General features: G+C 47.7%; 1 protein-coding gene across 3 annotated transcripts in view; it reads left to right on the forward strand.

The window, feature by feature from the left end:
• Positions 1-15,403, forward strand: part of KIAA1671 (KIAA1671 ortholog) — a 134,167-nt gene that overhangs the window by 40,240 nt on the left and 78,524 nt on the right. The window contains exon 2 of one of the 3 annotated variants that reach the window (XM_063087994.1): positions 1,157-1,350. The exons of the other annotated variants lie outside the window; for them this stretch is intronic. Within the exon in view, the coding sequence (XP_062944064.1) occupies positions 1,192-1,350 (159 nt within the window). The 5' untranslated portion in view covers positions 1,157-1,191. The remainder of the gene's footprint in view (positions 1-1,156; positions 1,351-15,403) is intronic. 3 annotated transcript variants of the gene reach the window in all.

Genomic DNA, 15,403 nt, shown 5'->3' on the forward strand with positions numbered 1-15,403 from the left:
CATTAGTGCATTACTGTTCACTAAATTGCAGATTAAATTCCAGTGGTTGTCATCCAGGACAATTTTGTCCTCTAAGGGACAAAAGCCAGTAGGCAGAAGCCAGTGATGCTGCTCCCCATCGTACAGGGCACAGGACAGGCCTCTTCCATCCCTCCCAGCACCACCAGGAATGATCGTGGCCAAAATGTCAGTCACACTGAGGTTGAGAAACTCTGCTTTATTCAGCTTTTACCAGTTTTTTCAGTAATGTCCTTTTTCTTCTCCAGGATCCAGTCCAAGATCCCACATCATATTTTGCCACTTTTAGTTTTCTCCGTAGCAGGGCCTCATAACTGCCTGCCGAGGGAATGAACGAGTGCTGGACAGACACATTTTTGTGTGTGTGTCCACTGATGACACGAGCATTTGCCACATCATTTAAAAACACACGGTCATACGACCCAGCTATCCCACTGCTGGGAATATACCCAGAGGAATGGAACTCATCAAGTCGAAGGTATACCTGTTCCCCTATGTTCATCGCAGCACTCTTTACAATAGCCAAGAGTTGGAACCAGCCCAAATGCCCATCATCAGATGAATGGATACGGAAAATGTGGTACATCTACACAATGGAATACTACTCAGCTATAAAAACGAATGAAATACTGCCATTTGCAATGACATGGATGGACCTTGAGAGAATTATATTAAGTAAAACAAGTCAGGCACAGAAAGAGAAATACCACATGTTCTCACTTATTGGTGGGAGCTAAAAATTAATATATAAATTCACACACACACACACACACACACACACACACACAAAACCGGGGGGGGGGGAGAAGATATAACAACCACAATTACTTGAAGTTGATATGACAAGCAAACAGAAAGGACACTGTTGGGGGGGAGGGGGGGAGGGAGAAGGGAGGGAGCTTTTGGTGATGGGGAGCAATAATCAGCCACAATGTATATCGACAAAATAAAATTTAAAAAAAAAACAAAACAAAAAAACCCACACAGTAGACATGATGTTAATGGCTGCTTACTATTCCCACTCGTCGCCAGCCTTGACTAATTAGCCAATCCCCTGCGGTTGGACACTTAGGTTGTTCCGGTATTCACCATATGCACAGTTTAACGATGATGATTGTTCTCTTTATTCGTGTTTCAGGTTACTTTGTAAGTCAGCTTCTTAGAAGTGGGGCCATGCATGGGTCACAGCAGGTTTTCTGCAAAGCTGTCATTTGTTGGTGGGATGTTGGCGGTTTCCTGTTGGTGGGCCAAGTCCTCCAGGTAGCTGCAGTTCTGTTTTGGGGGGAGGAACCGCACTTGCTGTCAGGCCCTGTGCTGGCCCACCATCAGCTGGTAAGTGGGGGAGGGAGATTAAGTTTCTGTTTCAAATCATTAGTAACTATAGCTGATGGCTGCCCCTGCCCTGGCTGTTTTGAGTTACTTAATCTCCTTCATTGCTGAGATAACCTAGCCAGAAGGTCCCAAGGCCCACAGCTGTGCTTGGGCATTGGCATCAAGCTGGTTGCTTGGGGTTGTCAATTACAACAATAGTAAAAGTAGTAACGATAATAATAATGATAATAACAGTCACCATCATCACCACCTTTCTTACTGAGCATTTACTAGTCGTGGCCTGCACTAAGTACTTTTCATGGGTGTCTCATTATAGTCCTTACAAGAACCCCTATGGGTAGATCTCATTGTTACTCCCATTTTGCAGTTAGGGAAACTGGGGCCCAGAGAGGTTGGATAGCTCATCCAAAGTCCCCCAGCTAGGAAGGGTGGGAGCCTGTATTTGAATATGGGTCTCCTATATCACTTTACTTCATGGAATCTCATCTTCTGGTTTCTCAGATGGGGAAACTGAGGCCCAGAGGGTTGAGGTGACTTGCCAGCCGGTAGAAAAGCTTTTCATGCACATCAGGCTTTGCAAGGTGGAGAATTACAGAGTATGTTGCACTGGGCCAAGCGGGGCTCTGGAGGGAGAGAGCCTGCCTCTCCTTGGCTGTGTGTGGCTTTTGACAAGTTGCATCACTGCTCTGAGCCTCAATTTTCCTATCTGCAGGTGGCGGTGGTTAGTCCCACCTTGCAGGACTGTGCTGAGGGTTAGCTAAGATAAGGCGCATTAATATCTTTGGCACAGGGCTGGACTTAGAGTGGACACTCGGTATCCAGAAGTTCTTTTTAGAGGGGGAGGAGAGGGCTCTGATATAATGGGAGAGACCCCCGCCTGCTTACCCATGATTTCTCAGGCTGCCTCACTAGCCTTTCTGTGAGGCCTGTGAGGCCAGCTCTCAGCAGGTTTCACCCACTCCTTGTTACTCACAGCAAAGGGGGTTGCTTAGAGCACAGTGAGCTGCTGAGGCATTGCAAATATTTCTGGCGGCTTTGAAGCCATGATAGCCTGTGGGGTGTGAGACCCAGCAGGGGCTTCTGAGAGCTTTAGAAAGATGCCACATGACACAAAGACTGACAGTGAGAGTCCCCTCCGTGCTCTTGATTGTGGGTCCCTTGCCTGCCCCTTTCAGACCCCTCCCTGCAGGGTCTGTGGTTTGGTGGCTCAGTCTCCATGGAATGATGGGGACACCACTTTGTTTTTCATTGTGGTTGCCAAGCTTTATGTCCCCATGTTTGACTCCGCGATCAGATTTTATGATGGAAAAATGTCTAAATGTGGTTTGGCTGTTTTTTCCCCAGACTTTCTTTCTATTTGTTTACTTAGCTATACAGCCATCCCTCAGTCTCTGCAGGGGATTGGTTCCAGGACCCTCCCATGGATACCAAAATTGGTGGCTGCTTGAGTCCCTGATATAAAATGGTGCAGTACAGTGTCCCTCGCTCAGCAAGTAACCACCTCTAGAAGATAGTAATAATAGCAGTCATGAAAAAACAGCATGTATTGTTCTCTTTCACTCTAAGCACTTCAACATGAGGCATCTAGATTAATCTGTGCAGCCACCCTGAGAGGTGGACATTATTATTTTACAGATAAGAAAATGGACACTCTGAGAAGCTGATAACTACTTGATATTAAACAGCCAGTCAGGGGCAGAGCTAGGATTTGAGCTTGGGAAGTCTGACTCCAAAGTTAAATTGATTACTGCATGCAGCTTCCATCAGGCAGGAAGCTCGCTTGTGTGTTCACCTCTGAATCCCAGCCTCTGGCCTGGCATAGAGTAGGTGCTCAGTAAATGTGGGCTGATGGGCCACCCGACCCACCAGTGTGTCAAAGGCTGTTGTGGGATTAAGAGGCTGTGAGTTTCAGCGTGGTGCCTGGCACTCAGCACGTACCTTGTACATAATTGCTCTCACTAGTGTTGTTTTCATCACTAACCCCTAAGTCTCAGGCCTTGATGGCTCCAGTTTGTGCTAAGGGTCTGGTTTGGCTTTGGCTTGGCAATGTCTGTGGCTGAAATAGAAGAACTGGGTATTTTTGTGCTGTTTGAGTTGGACCTGAGGTTTGGGCCACGGGACAGTTTGCGTCATGAGAGTTTTTCGTCTGACTTGAGCTGTGGGTGCCTTTTTAGGTTCAGTTGCAGAGGGGAGCAGAGGGTCGAACAGTCAGTCCCTCCTCATTTCTGGTCTCCACAGCCACTTACTAATAGGATGTGGGGCCTCAGGCAAATCCTTTAACCTCTCTTTATCATCCGCAGAGTGGGAATAATGATAGCAACTTCCTCGTGGGGCGTCCTGCTCAGTGAGCCAGTGCAAACAAAGCTGTGCACACAGTAGGTGCTGCATAAGTGTTAGCTGCCAATGCAGGTGCTAGACACCTAATGAGCCCTCAGTTCAATCCAGACCCTGTGCTGAGTGTTTGAGATACATCATGAAGAAGACAGTCTGGATCCCTGCCTTGGGGACTAACATTAGTCTAGTGGGGTGCTCAGGCAATAACAGTGGACATGATATGTAGAATGCTGTATAGTATGTCAGGAGGTGGGGCAAGCTGTGCACAGAATGAAGTAAGCAGCTGAGAAGGCTCAGAAGGGCTTGGGTGGGTGGGGTCGGGGGGCCCTCCCTGAGAAGGTGACATTTGAACAGAGACTTTGGAAGAGGGGAGGGAATGGGCCAGGGGAACTTAGGGAGAAGAGGGAACAGGCAGTGCAAAGGCCCTGAGGTCCGAGTATGCACAGGCACATTTGCAGAGCAGGAAGGAGGCCAGGGTGGCTGGAGTGAGTGTGGGGTGGAGGGGAGTTGGCAGTGAGGTCAGGGAAGTGACAGGGCCTGGACATGCAGGGCCTTGTGGTCACTCTAAGGACTTTGCCTGGTGCTCTGAGGGCATCAGAGCCATGGAGGAGTGTCATTTTGAGTAGAGTGACACAGAGCAGCTTGAGTTTGAATGGATCCCTCTGGCTGCCATGTGGTGAACAGACATAGGCAGGACAAAGCAGGACAAAGCAGAATCAGAGCGATACAGTGGCTCAGACCAGGGGCAGGAGAGGAGGTGGTGTGAAGTGGGCAGATTCTAGATCTATTTGGAAGGTTGAGCCACAGGATATGTGATGGATTGGGCATGGGGTGGAAGAGAAAGAGAAGAGTTGTAGATGACACCAGTGGTTTTGGGCCTGACAGCTGGAAAGATGATGCTGACATCGACTTCTGTTAGGAAGACTGCAGAGAGAGAGGGTCTTGGGGGCAGAGCAGAATTCAGGTTTGAACTTACTGGTTGAGTCTGAAGTGTCCATTAGACACCCCGTGTCAACACATACTGTCCAGTTCTTCCCAGGCCCCACTTTCCCCATCTGTCCAGTGGGAAGGGTAATCCCTGCCTGCCTGTCTCTAAGGGTTGCTGGGATGCTCAGATGGGAATTTTAAAGGGACTGCCACAAGGACTAAAACCCCAAGCCCATGTTGTGAGATTACTTAACCCCTCAGATATTTCCACCAATCTTGGGAAGAGGCACCCAGAGGCTTTGATGCACGAGCAGGCCTGACTAGCCTCCTCTATAGGGTCTGAGAACTGAGCTGGACCAAGGTCAGCTCCCCTTGAAACCTCCCTCATTGTGACAATTGTAGAGTCTTTATCCTTCTGTCATGGACCCTCCCAGCAGGACCACTGCCCCACCTGTTGGTCCTCAGGGTCCTTGACATATACAAAACATATTTCTTTCCTTACAAAAAATGAAAAGAGAGCCATGTGATGTTGCTGGCTCCCCGAGCCTGGAAGACCATTCCTGGTTCTTGGTGGGCCCTGCTGCCCTCACGTGCTGTTGGGAGCTTTGTGCTGATGGGCTGAAGTAAAGCCTGCTCTGAGATGGAAGTCTTTCAGGCCATGGCTCTTTCTGTTCCCAAGCAGACATTGCTGGGCTTCAGACATTCCAGGGCTTAGGGCAATTAGAAGGGACATGCCAGTCCTGTGACTGCTGAAAGGAATGATGAATGCAGCATAAAAGCTCTGGAGGGGTGGCTATGTGGGTAGAATACTTCTAGGAGCCAGGAGTCCGAGATGCAACTACTGTGTGACCCTGAAAAATTGTTTGTCCTCTCTGGGCCTTAGTTTCTCTGTTGGTAGCATGAATGATTGAACTGGATTCTCCTTAAAGTTTCTTCCTGTGCACAATCCCCCAATTCCAGGAGTCCAGTAAAGAGCGGAGCTTTGGGGTCAGACAGACCTGGGTTCGAATCCAGCCCTCCCTGCTCTATGACCTTGTGCAAGTCTCTGGGCCTGTATTCTCATCTGGTGGTGAGAAATGCCCCTTTCTCGGATGGGGGAGTATGTCAGCCTATCATTGTTGAGACCAGAAGGGAGAGCACCCAGCACACAGTAGACACTTAATAAATGGGAACTGCTGTCTTTTTACTTTCCTTCCCATAGGGTATCACATCTGAACCCACAAGGTGCAAGTTGCTGGCTTCCTCCCCAGCAGAATGATTTCCAGATTGAGACTCTAGAGGGCGCCCCTGTTCCAACAGATGGCTCTGATGGACAGCTGCCTTTATTAAGCAGGTCCAGGGCTATGTCCTTTCCCACCTGAGTGTGTGTGTCCCTCTCGGTAGCCTGGTGAGGCAGGCGCTCTGATTGTCCCCATTTTACAGATTGAAACCTGACTTGTCCAAAGGTCTCACAGAGGGGAGGCACCACAACAGGGTTTCCGTGGTGGTGCTTTTTCATGTTTGAGCCTCTGGAAAATCCAATATGAGGAGAGAGTTTGGTGTGGAGGACAAACAATGAGGGGAGTTTTGCTAAATTCTAGAATTTCAGTGCTTGAAGAGAACCCACACCTATGTTGTTAGTAGGAAATCTGGCTTCGGACCACTGGAAATGGAGGAATGAAGGCTTGTTTCAGGTTGATGTACATTCTGCCACCCACTTCTGCCACTGGTGGGCAAAGGGATTTACCAGAGCTGAAAAGGGACTCAGATTGGGGGTTTTGAGCTGAGTAAACCAATGGTGTTCATGTTTGAGACAGAGCTGATAAGTGGGGAGGTGGCCTATGCTGGTGGGAGGGTGTCACTGAACTGGGAGCCAGAATACTGTGGTCTGTCCATGTGACCTTGTGCTGGTCACTGCCCCTCTCTGGGCCCAGCATCTTCTTTGAAATGCAGTCATTAACTTGTCACACAGTTGGCTTGCCATTCATGTATAACGAGTGGCTTCTCTGGGCAAAGCCTTGAGCCGGGTTTTAAAGCCTGAGCAGGACAAGAGGGGAAGGGCATTCAGGTGGTAGGACCTACGTGTGCGAAGGCCCAACTGTTCCAGAAGAGGTGGCAGATTTGACGGTATCTTTGTTTTTATCACTATGATTGGAGCCTAAAGGATACAACGCAGGTATTTCAAGGGTAAAATAATGCATTATTGAGAAAGTCGTCAAGGAATTTGGTCTGAATTATTATAGTTTAAGAAAACTCTTTGCAGGTTTAAGAAAACCTGGTGTTTTATATAGAAATTCTGACGCAGGGAAGAACAACTGTTTGCAGATTTATTCTACTTAGTATTATATTCGTACTTTTATTGAACATTTATATTAATAAAATACAAGCACATTCATGTTGACATGATTTTGTAGTTATAAATGTAATAATATAGTAACAGGAGATTTGTATTTCATTCTTCCTGTGAGTCAGTGTGTCAGGTTGCTAGGGCTGCCATATCAAAGTACCACAGACTGAATGGCTTAAACAAAGGAAATTTCTTTTCTCACAGTTCTGGAGGCTGGAAGTCCAAGATCAAGGTGTTGGCAGTTTGGGTTTCTCCTGAGGCCTCTCTCCTTGCCCTGCAGATGGCTACCTTCTCACTGTCTCCTCGCGTGGCCTGTCCTCTGTGCGTGTGCACCGCTGATGTCTGTATGTCCAAATTTCCTCTTCTTATGAGGACACCAGTCAGATTGGATTAGGGCCCCTCCCTAACAGCCTCATTTTAACTTAATCATTTCTTTAAAAGTCCTGTCTCCAAATGCAGTCACATTCTGAGGTCCTGGGGGTGAGGGCTTTAACATATGGATTTTGGAGGAATGAAGTTCAGCTCATAACAGCCAGGCATGAAGCAAGGCACTTATATTGCTTCATTTAATCCTCACGAGAGTCCTAGAAGTGGCACAGTGTTACCTACATTTCATAAATGAGGAAAATGAGGTTCAGAGAGTTTGAGTCACTTGCAGCAGATCACACATCTGCTCAGCAGTGGAGCTGAGACTGGATCCCCAGACTATCTTACTGTGGAGCCTGCCCTATGTCAGTTTATGCTCATAATTAGACCTTAGTCCTGGAGATGCCTTTTTTTAACCGTTCACATTCTATGGGATTTATCAAACAGTTACTCAGTGCCTCTCTGTACCTTGCCCTGTCCCTGTTGAAGGCCTAGATTGGAAAAGACCCAGATGGGGAGGGAAGGACCTTGCCAGACCCCAGTACTGCCCCAGGTTGCCTGGCCCCACCCGTCCTGTTTGGCCACCCCTCCAGGGGGGGCATGCCAGGGGCTGCCCACTCCTAGCTCTGCCCCTGATCACCCGTGTTTGCTGTGAGCAGCCTAGCCTCGGTGAAAGCAGCCTTTGTCTTCCAGTTCATTCCTCCCAGAGAGATGACCTAAGTCTTGTCTTGGAACAAAGTGGCGACCTGCCACGTGAGCCCAGGTCAGCTCCAATAGCCTGCAGAGCCTGTCAGGCTAACTGATGAGGGTGGTGGCTTTAGTTATGGTTTGCCAATTTAGGCGGAGTCCAGAAGGCAGCAGAGCTCTCCTGTGTCCTGAGTGATGATACCAGTGGCTCCTGTGTGCACAGAATTTTACAGTTTATGAAATTGTTCCATGCTTTCTGGTTTATCAGGTCCTCCCAGATTCTGCAGGCCATGCAGGACAGGGACTTGTAGAGGCAATGCCTCTGGGCCAATTATTTGTTGTCATAATAAGCCACTCCAAAAAATAGCAGTACAAAGCAACCGCTATTATTATGCCCATGGATTCTGAGGGTCAGGAAATTGGGCAAGACCCAGTGGCGACAGTGGCTCCATGTCTGGGGTGTCGGCTGGGTCCCCTGAATGGTTGGGGGCTTGAATCACCTGGGTGTCCGATGCCTGTGACAACTTGAAGGCCAGGCTTCTCTGGGGCTGTTGACCAGAGCACTTAAAGGAGGCTGCTCCCTGTGGCCTGGGCTTCTTCACAGTGTGGCAGCTCAGGGCACAGAGAGCAAGTGCTGTGGCAAAGGAGGCAGATATCACATCACCATTTAGGACTGACGCAGCCTCAGCAGTCACCTAGCATCACTTCTGCTATTCTCTGTTGGTCCAAGCAGTCAGAAGGGGAAGGGACTTGGACCCCACCTCTTATTGGGAGGAGTGGTAAAGAATCTGCAGCCATGATCAAAACCACCACACCTAGAAGTAAATAAAGTGTTACCAGGTACCATTTACTGAGCACTTACTACGTGCCAGGCACTGTGCCAAGGGCTTCACATGGCTACGTCACTTAATCCTCTCCACAGTCCCAGGAGGTGGTAGATTTGAAGACTGTTGTTTTCCTGACAGGCATTTGACCTGAGAGAGTAGAGGAAAATTAACAGCGCTGCTGGAGGTTTGGTGTTGAGCATGCCGCAGTCGGAAGATGTGGGCTGATTTTTTCCCCTTCCTCCTCTAAACTTAGAATATTCCTTGAGTTCTTGAAAATTCTCACTTAGATGTCTGAATCATCTTCTCACTCTCCCAGTCCTCCCTTTGGTGTTTATTTCGAGCAGTCTCTCTCTCTCTGTGTGTGCTAAGTGCCCCCCACCCTGCCCCCATAACCCCTTCTCTACCCTGCAGCTCTATGGGAAGGGTATATTGCAAATTTTCCAACTGCCAGCCTCTCTCAGAGCTTTTGAGGAACCATCAGGAGGGACCCCATCATACTGATGGAGGAACCGAGTAATTGCTCACCACGTGCATGACCCAGTTTTTCCATGGCTTCCTTCAGCTTCAGGTCTGGGACTCATTCATCTGCCTCTCCAGGGCCTGACATACAGTAGGTGCCCAATATATGTTTGGTGAACTTAACTGACAAATGGTGAGGGAAGGTAGGGTGGCTGGCTCTTCAAGAACAGAGGCCCTCTTATGCACATCTGTGCCCCTGACACAGTAGACACTGAATAAATGCTCATGGTGCTGAATGAGAGAAAGAATGGATGAGTGAGTGAGACTGTTCTAGAGTAGTGACAGTGTCCCTATTTTTGTGCCCTTGTCACATGGTGCAGTGCCTACCACCTAAGAGTTTCCATCCATGAATGTTACGTTGAATGAGTGAATGAACCACTGAAGTGAACTCTTCACCAGTAGTGACTGTGTCTTATTTCATATGTGTATCCACAGTACTTAGCAGAGGGCTGGGTACACAGCAGGTACTCAATAATTATTTATAGAACTGAATGAAAGAGTGAGTGAAAAGAATGGAGGAGTAAATGAAATTCTTCATCCTCAGGACCATGTCTTGTTTATCTCTGTCCACTTCCTAGCACAAGGTGTTACACACAGGAGGTGTTCGTTAAATGTTAAAGTGAATGAATGAGTGAGCGAATGAGTGAGTGAAAAAGTCAGATTTCTTGAGGGTGGGATCATGTCTTATTTGTTTCCCCAGTTTCTAGAACAGGACTTGGCACACAGGTGCTCAATAAATACACTTTGTATGTTGAACTGAGTGTGTGAATGAGTACACGAATAGATCAACTTTTTGAGGGTAGGGCCTGTGTCTTGTTCATCTTTTTCCTTCTGTCCTAAATAGGTCCAGGCGTACAGCAGGTGCTTAGCAAATGCTTCCTACACTGCCCTGACGTTTGTAGAAGTACCTGTCCCCATGAGTGGATTGAGAAGGGCAGCCCAGCTGGGTGGACCTCACTCGTCTTGATCTGTACCCTGCCCTGCCAGCCCAGCCCCACTGCAGACTTTTCCTGTTGTTCCGGTCTGCACAGGTGGACAGGAAATCCCTGAAGGCCTGCCTTAGAGTTGCTTCCCATATTTTCTTCAAGCCGGGCTGGCCTTGAGTGGGACCAAGGCGCCACGCAGAGACCCAGCGCCGTCTGGCTGTGGTACACTAGCCCCCAGGGACCCCTCTTCCTGACCACATTAGCAGTTCTAAATTTAGAGCCTGCTGAGCAGCTTGCACCAGGCAAGTGGTGACGCTTGGGGGAATGTTCTACTCAGAGCCAGCCACTAAAATTATTGTGTTGTGATGCTGGTCAGGCCTGTTAACCTTCTAGCTGCTGAGCAGCAGACACCAAGCAACGAGTCAAGGCTTTGGAGTTTGACAGGGCAGGGTTCACATCTACTATCGGTTTGACTTTAAGTTTACAAATGATGCCAGCAAAACCACTTATTTGAGCCTCAGTTTTTCTCATCTATAAAATGGGTATAATAAACCTTTTTGTGTGTGTCATGGGAGATCCTATATCCCAACCTTGGCTACATGTCTTGCTTTTTCAAATTCCTCGTGCTAAAGCTGCCCACCTCCAGAGATTTGGTTTCAGTACATTCCTAGCAACCATGTTTAAAAACTATACTATCCAGTTGATGTTGAAGGGTAGTGCCCCAGGCTGGGTTCCTAGGAGCAGAGTTTGAGATGGGGATTCACGTGGATGTGATTTAGTGACAGACAGCTTGAGTCAGCCTTGTCCCTGCAGGAGCTCTGGAGGGTGAACAGCACCACAAAGTAAGTCCCGTTGTGGAGCCGGGGAGGTGGCTTTTCCTCTAGTGCTTGAGGTCTGGAGGAGGAGGGACTGTGAGCAGCCAGATCCCCCAGCACCCGGGGGATGGGAGCCCCAGCCAGTGAAGGGGATCTGGCAGGGCACCAACAGCATTTACTACGGTTAGCTGGGCTTGAGGGTTATTGATGTGGTTCAATGGGATGCTGGGTGTAAACTGGCTAGCATGGCATATTTGATGCTCAATGAATAGTAACTGGATAAAATGAAAAGCTTTTAAGAAGATGAAAGTGGATGTATTGGTGTTAATGATGTTGTTCATTCCTCAAGCACTTACCGAGTGCCCAGGAGGTGCCAGGCTTTGAGGGTGGATGCAGAGGTGCAGCCGCCCCATTCCCTGCCCCTGAGGAAGGGTCACAGATCCGTAAATGGATACCTGTGTGACAACACAATATCTGGATTGTCTTCACACGCTGGAGGGGAGATTTTGGTCACGTCTTGGGTACAGAAAACTTAACGCAGGTGATACCCAAACATTAAAAATAAATAACTATTTTTTAATTTAAAAAGTAGTATACAGACAGACATGGTTAACATTTCCAACAGTGCAAAACAGTATTCTAAAGAAAAATTAGTCTCCTGCCACCTCCAACCTGCAGTCCCCTCCCCAGAAATGGTGACAGTTTCTTGTGTCTCCATTCAGAAATATTCTCTGCATACTTAAGACAATATCTGTGTATATATCTGTATCTGTATCCATCCATATATATGCATATATGTAATATTTTTAACACAGTCAGATCTTGCTATATGTAATAACCAATGTCCTGACTTTTCTTTTTCTCATAATGATGAGATTTCTCCATATCAGCACAATAGATCTATGTCATTCTTTCTGATGGCTTTATATTTTTCCTTGCCCTGTAATTTACTGAATGAGTCCCCTCTAGATAGCCATGTAGGTCATTTCCAGTTTTGCACACTGTAGATAATGCTGTAGTGAACATCCTTGTGCAGACATCCTTGCAACCTTGTGTGTTTTGTCTGCAGGAGAAATGCCTGGCCATGGGCTTGCCTAGGGCATTTGAAGGTTGAATAGGGGTTTTCCAAGTGGGCTGGGGCTGGCAGGCATGGGAGAGAGGGGGAATGGGGTGATGTTCAGGCAAAAAGAACCACATGTGTAGATGCAGAGGCTGGAAGCTGAGAATAGAGTGGCCTGCTCTCAAACACAAACCAGGTCCAAGTCCTCAAGCCTGAGACTCAAATGCCAATCATCTGCCTGGGTTTTGCTCCAGCTCTGAGCATCCAGAGGGTACAATCAGCTCCTTGCAACAGGTCTGGCCCAGCAGCCTCTGCCCATTCTCAGGGTTTGCATCTGGGTATGCTGAGCACTGGAGTCCTCAGCTCTAACACTGTCTCAATGAAGAGACCTTGGTTTTTGCCTTTAGTCTCTAAGGCCCTGGTCTCATAACATATATGGCTGATCCACGGTGGCAGGCTCTAATATTTTTTTGCCAGTTCAGCCTGGCTCCCAACCTAAAACACGCACAGGATTCCAGTCACATTGGGTTTCTGGGTAGCCATTAGGCTAAGCTGGCTAATCTGTTTCCTCTTAGCTCAGTCCTTCCTCCATGTTTCTTTTGAAAGTTGTAATCCCAAGTGTCTCTCAGACTTCCTCAGTCCTTTAGAACATAGGCATTCCTTTGGGAAAACCTCTACCCAGAGAACTTTTCCAAGGCTTTGTCAGCAGAGACAACCAGGGCTGGCTTCCTCTTATTCTATAAGGTAAAAGGAATTACAATTTACTGAGAGCTTGCTGTATACCAGATACCATGCAGGGCACTTTTTCTTGTCATGTCATTGGGTTCATGTATCACCTTCATCAAGCAGTACTAATATCATCATTTAATCGTGGCTCAGAGAGGTGCAGTGACTTGCCCAGGGTCACACAGCCAATGAAAGGTGAATCTGTTATCCCACAGGCCTATTCTTTCTCCCCCACCATGTTGTTTCCTGCTATTTCTTGCTTGGAATTCCTTGCTGGGAATGCTCTTCCACTGGATGTCTGGTACACTGGTCCACAGCGGCAGGGATGCCCATCTGTCTCATTCACTGCTGTATCTCTGGAGTCCAGCACAGGGCCTGGCACACAGCAGGTGTTCAGTGAATGCTTGTTGAGTGACTAAGTGCACAAGTGAAGGTTAGATAAAGTACTGGTTTGTCACATTACAAACAGAGGTGTCATTTATTTATGATGATCATGATCACTTAGTTCCTACTTTCAGAAATGAACTCACACTTTTAAAAACAAAACTCTTCTTTCTTTGCAAACCATTTTACTTCATAGGAATATGACATTTTGTATTTTTCCTCTCAGAGCCGAATGAGGATGTCTATTCTATAAGAATGTCACCAGAGAAAGGAATCGGAACATTTCCTTTAGAAATTTCTGCGTAAAAAGTTAAAGTGAGACAGAATTGCACTTGAAGATTTCAGTTGCCATGGTTACCGGGTAATACAGTGAACTGCATCCTTACATATGGTCTCTGTTAGACCTTCAACTGCTGTATCTCAGTTCCAGGATTTTGCCTCCTAAGTGCATTTTATTCATGAAAGGTTGAGAGGAGGTGCCTGCTGCCGAATCCCTGCTGGCTGAGATGCTCCAACTGCACGTGTTTGTTGAGCATCTCCTGGGCTCGTGTTCATCAGGTTAATCTCCATCACCGCCTGTGGGCGTTGGGACTGCCACTTCTGTTTTAGAGATGCACAGACTGAGCCCCATAGGGTTTGACCTTTGTGTTTGTGTGTTCATTCATTCTCTCTTTAACTTATTTGTTCATTCATTTATTCATTTATTTATTCACTCAACAAATATTTATTGTGCCTCTCCTCTGTGCCAGACACAGTTCTAAGCACCAGGCATCAGTGGGGGATAAGAAAAACACAATCCCTGCCCCGAGTGTATGTTCTAGTGGGAGAGACAGGCAATACTATTTATGAAAGATAAATAATCCAAATACTGATAAATGTGTGAAAACAATAAAATAGGATGCTGTTGCAGAGAGAGGCTGGAAGTGTGACTAGAAAGGCTTCTCAAACAATGACATTTGAGTGGAGATCTAAAAGAAGGAGCCAGCCATATGGGGATCTGGGAAAGAACACTTCAGGCAGAGGGGGCTGCACGTGCAAAGGCCCTGAGGTGGGGACAAGCTTAGAGAGGTTGAGGCATTGTAAGGCCAACATGGCCAGCCTAGTAGTGGGCAAGGGGGGAAGCAGGTGGGGGGCCTACGGGCCAGGCAGAGCATTTGGAGTTTATTCTGGTTGTAGCAAAGAGATGAGGGAGCACTTTTGGTTTAGGGTAACATGATGGGATGGAGGATTATAACACGCTTCTAGGCTGTTGTGCAGGGAGTGGACTGGGAGGGACAAGAGGTAAAGTGGGAAAGCCAGAGGTGATGGGGACTTGAATCCTGTGCAGATGTGGAATGGAAAATGGTGAGCAGTGATCAGATCCAGGCAGTAGTTTCAAGTTCAAGCCAATGGGAACGGATGGGGGAGGGGTGGTCAGGGGAACTAAGGAAAGTTTCAGGCTTCTGGCCCAGATATGGGATTGAGTGGTGGCACCTTTTCCTGCAATAGAGAAGAGCGTGGAGGAAGCAGATTGGGAGGGAACGGGGGATGCAAGAGCTCAGTTCTGATGTGTTACATTTGAGACGCTGTTAGATTTCCGAGCAGGGAGGAAGGTGGGACTAATTAGGAGGTCCTGTTTGGTTTTTAAAGATAAGTGATGTTGAATGGGGCTGGCCTAGCAGAGTTGGTGCTGCAGGGGACAGAGGGACAGTCAGATGCAGGGTGATATCCCTGAGTCAGTGAGAAGAGATGGCATCAGCACACAAGAGGAGGGACTGGCCTGGGCTACAAGTGTGGTCCCTTCTTCCCCTGCAGCAGGAGGAAGGCAAGGTGAGCTCCCAGATGCAGGGTCAGGAGACAGCGGTCAAGGTCACCAGGTGAGTGTAAATGAGGAAGTTGCAGACTAGTGGTGAGAGAGGATTTACTAAATTTTGGAAGCAGACAGCTTCCTGGGTTTAAATCCAGCTGGATGACCGCCAGGAAGTCTATAAGCGCTGGCATTCATTGAGTGCTTACTACATGCTTAGCAATCTCCAGGCAGCATCTCACTTAATTCTAGCAAAAGCCCTATGAAGGGATCACTATTATTATCCCAACTTACAGATGAGGAGACTGAGGCCCAGAGAGGTGCAGTGACTTTTCTAAAGGTACACAGCTCATTGGCAAAGGGGCCAGAT

Source organism: Cynocephalus volans, chromosome 2 (genome assembly GCF_027409185.1).
Source record: "Cynocephalus volans isolate mCynVol1 chromosome 2, mCynVol1.pri, whole genome shotgun sequence".
NCBI classification, from domain to species: Eukaryota; Metazoa; Chordata; class Mammalia; order Dermoptera; family Cynocephalidae; genus Cynocephalus; species Cynocephalus volans.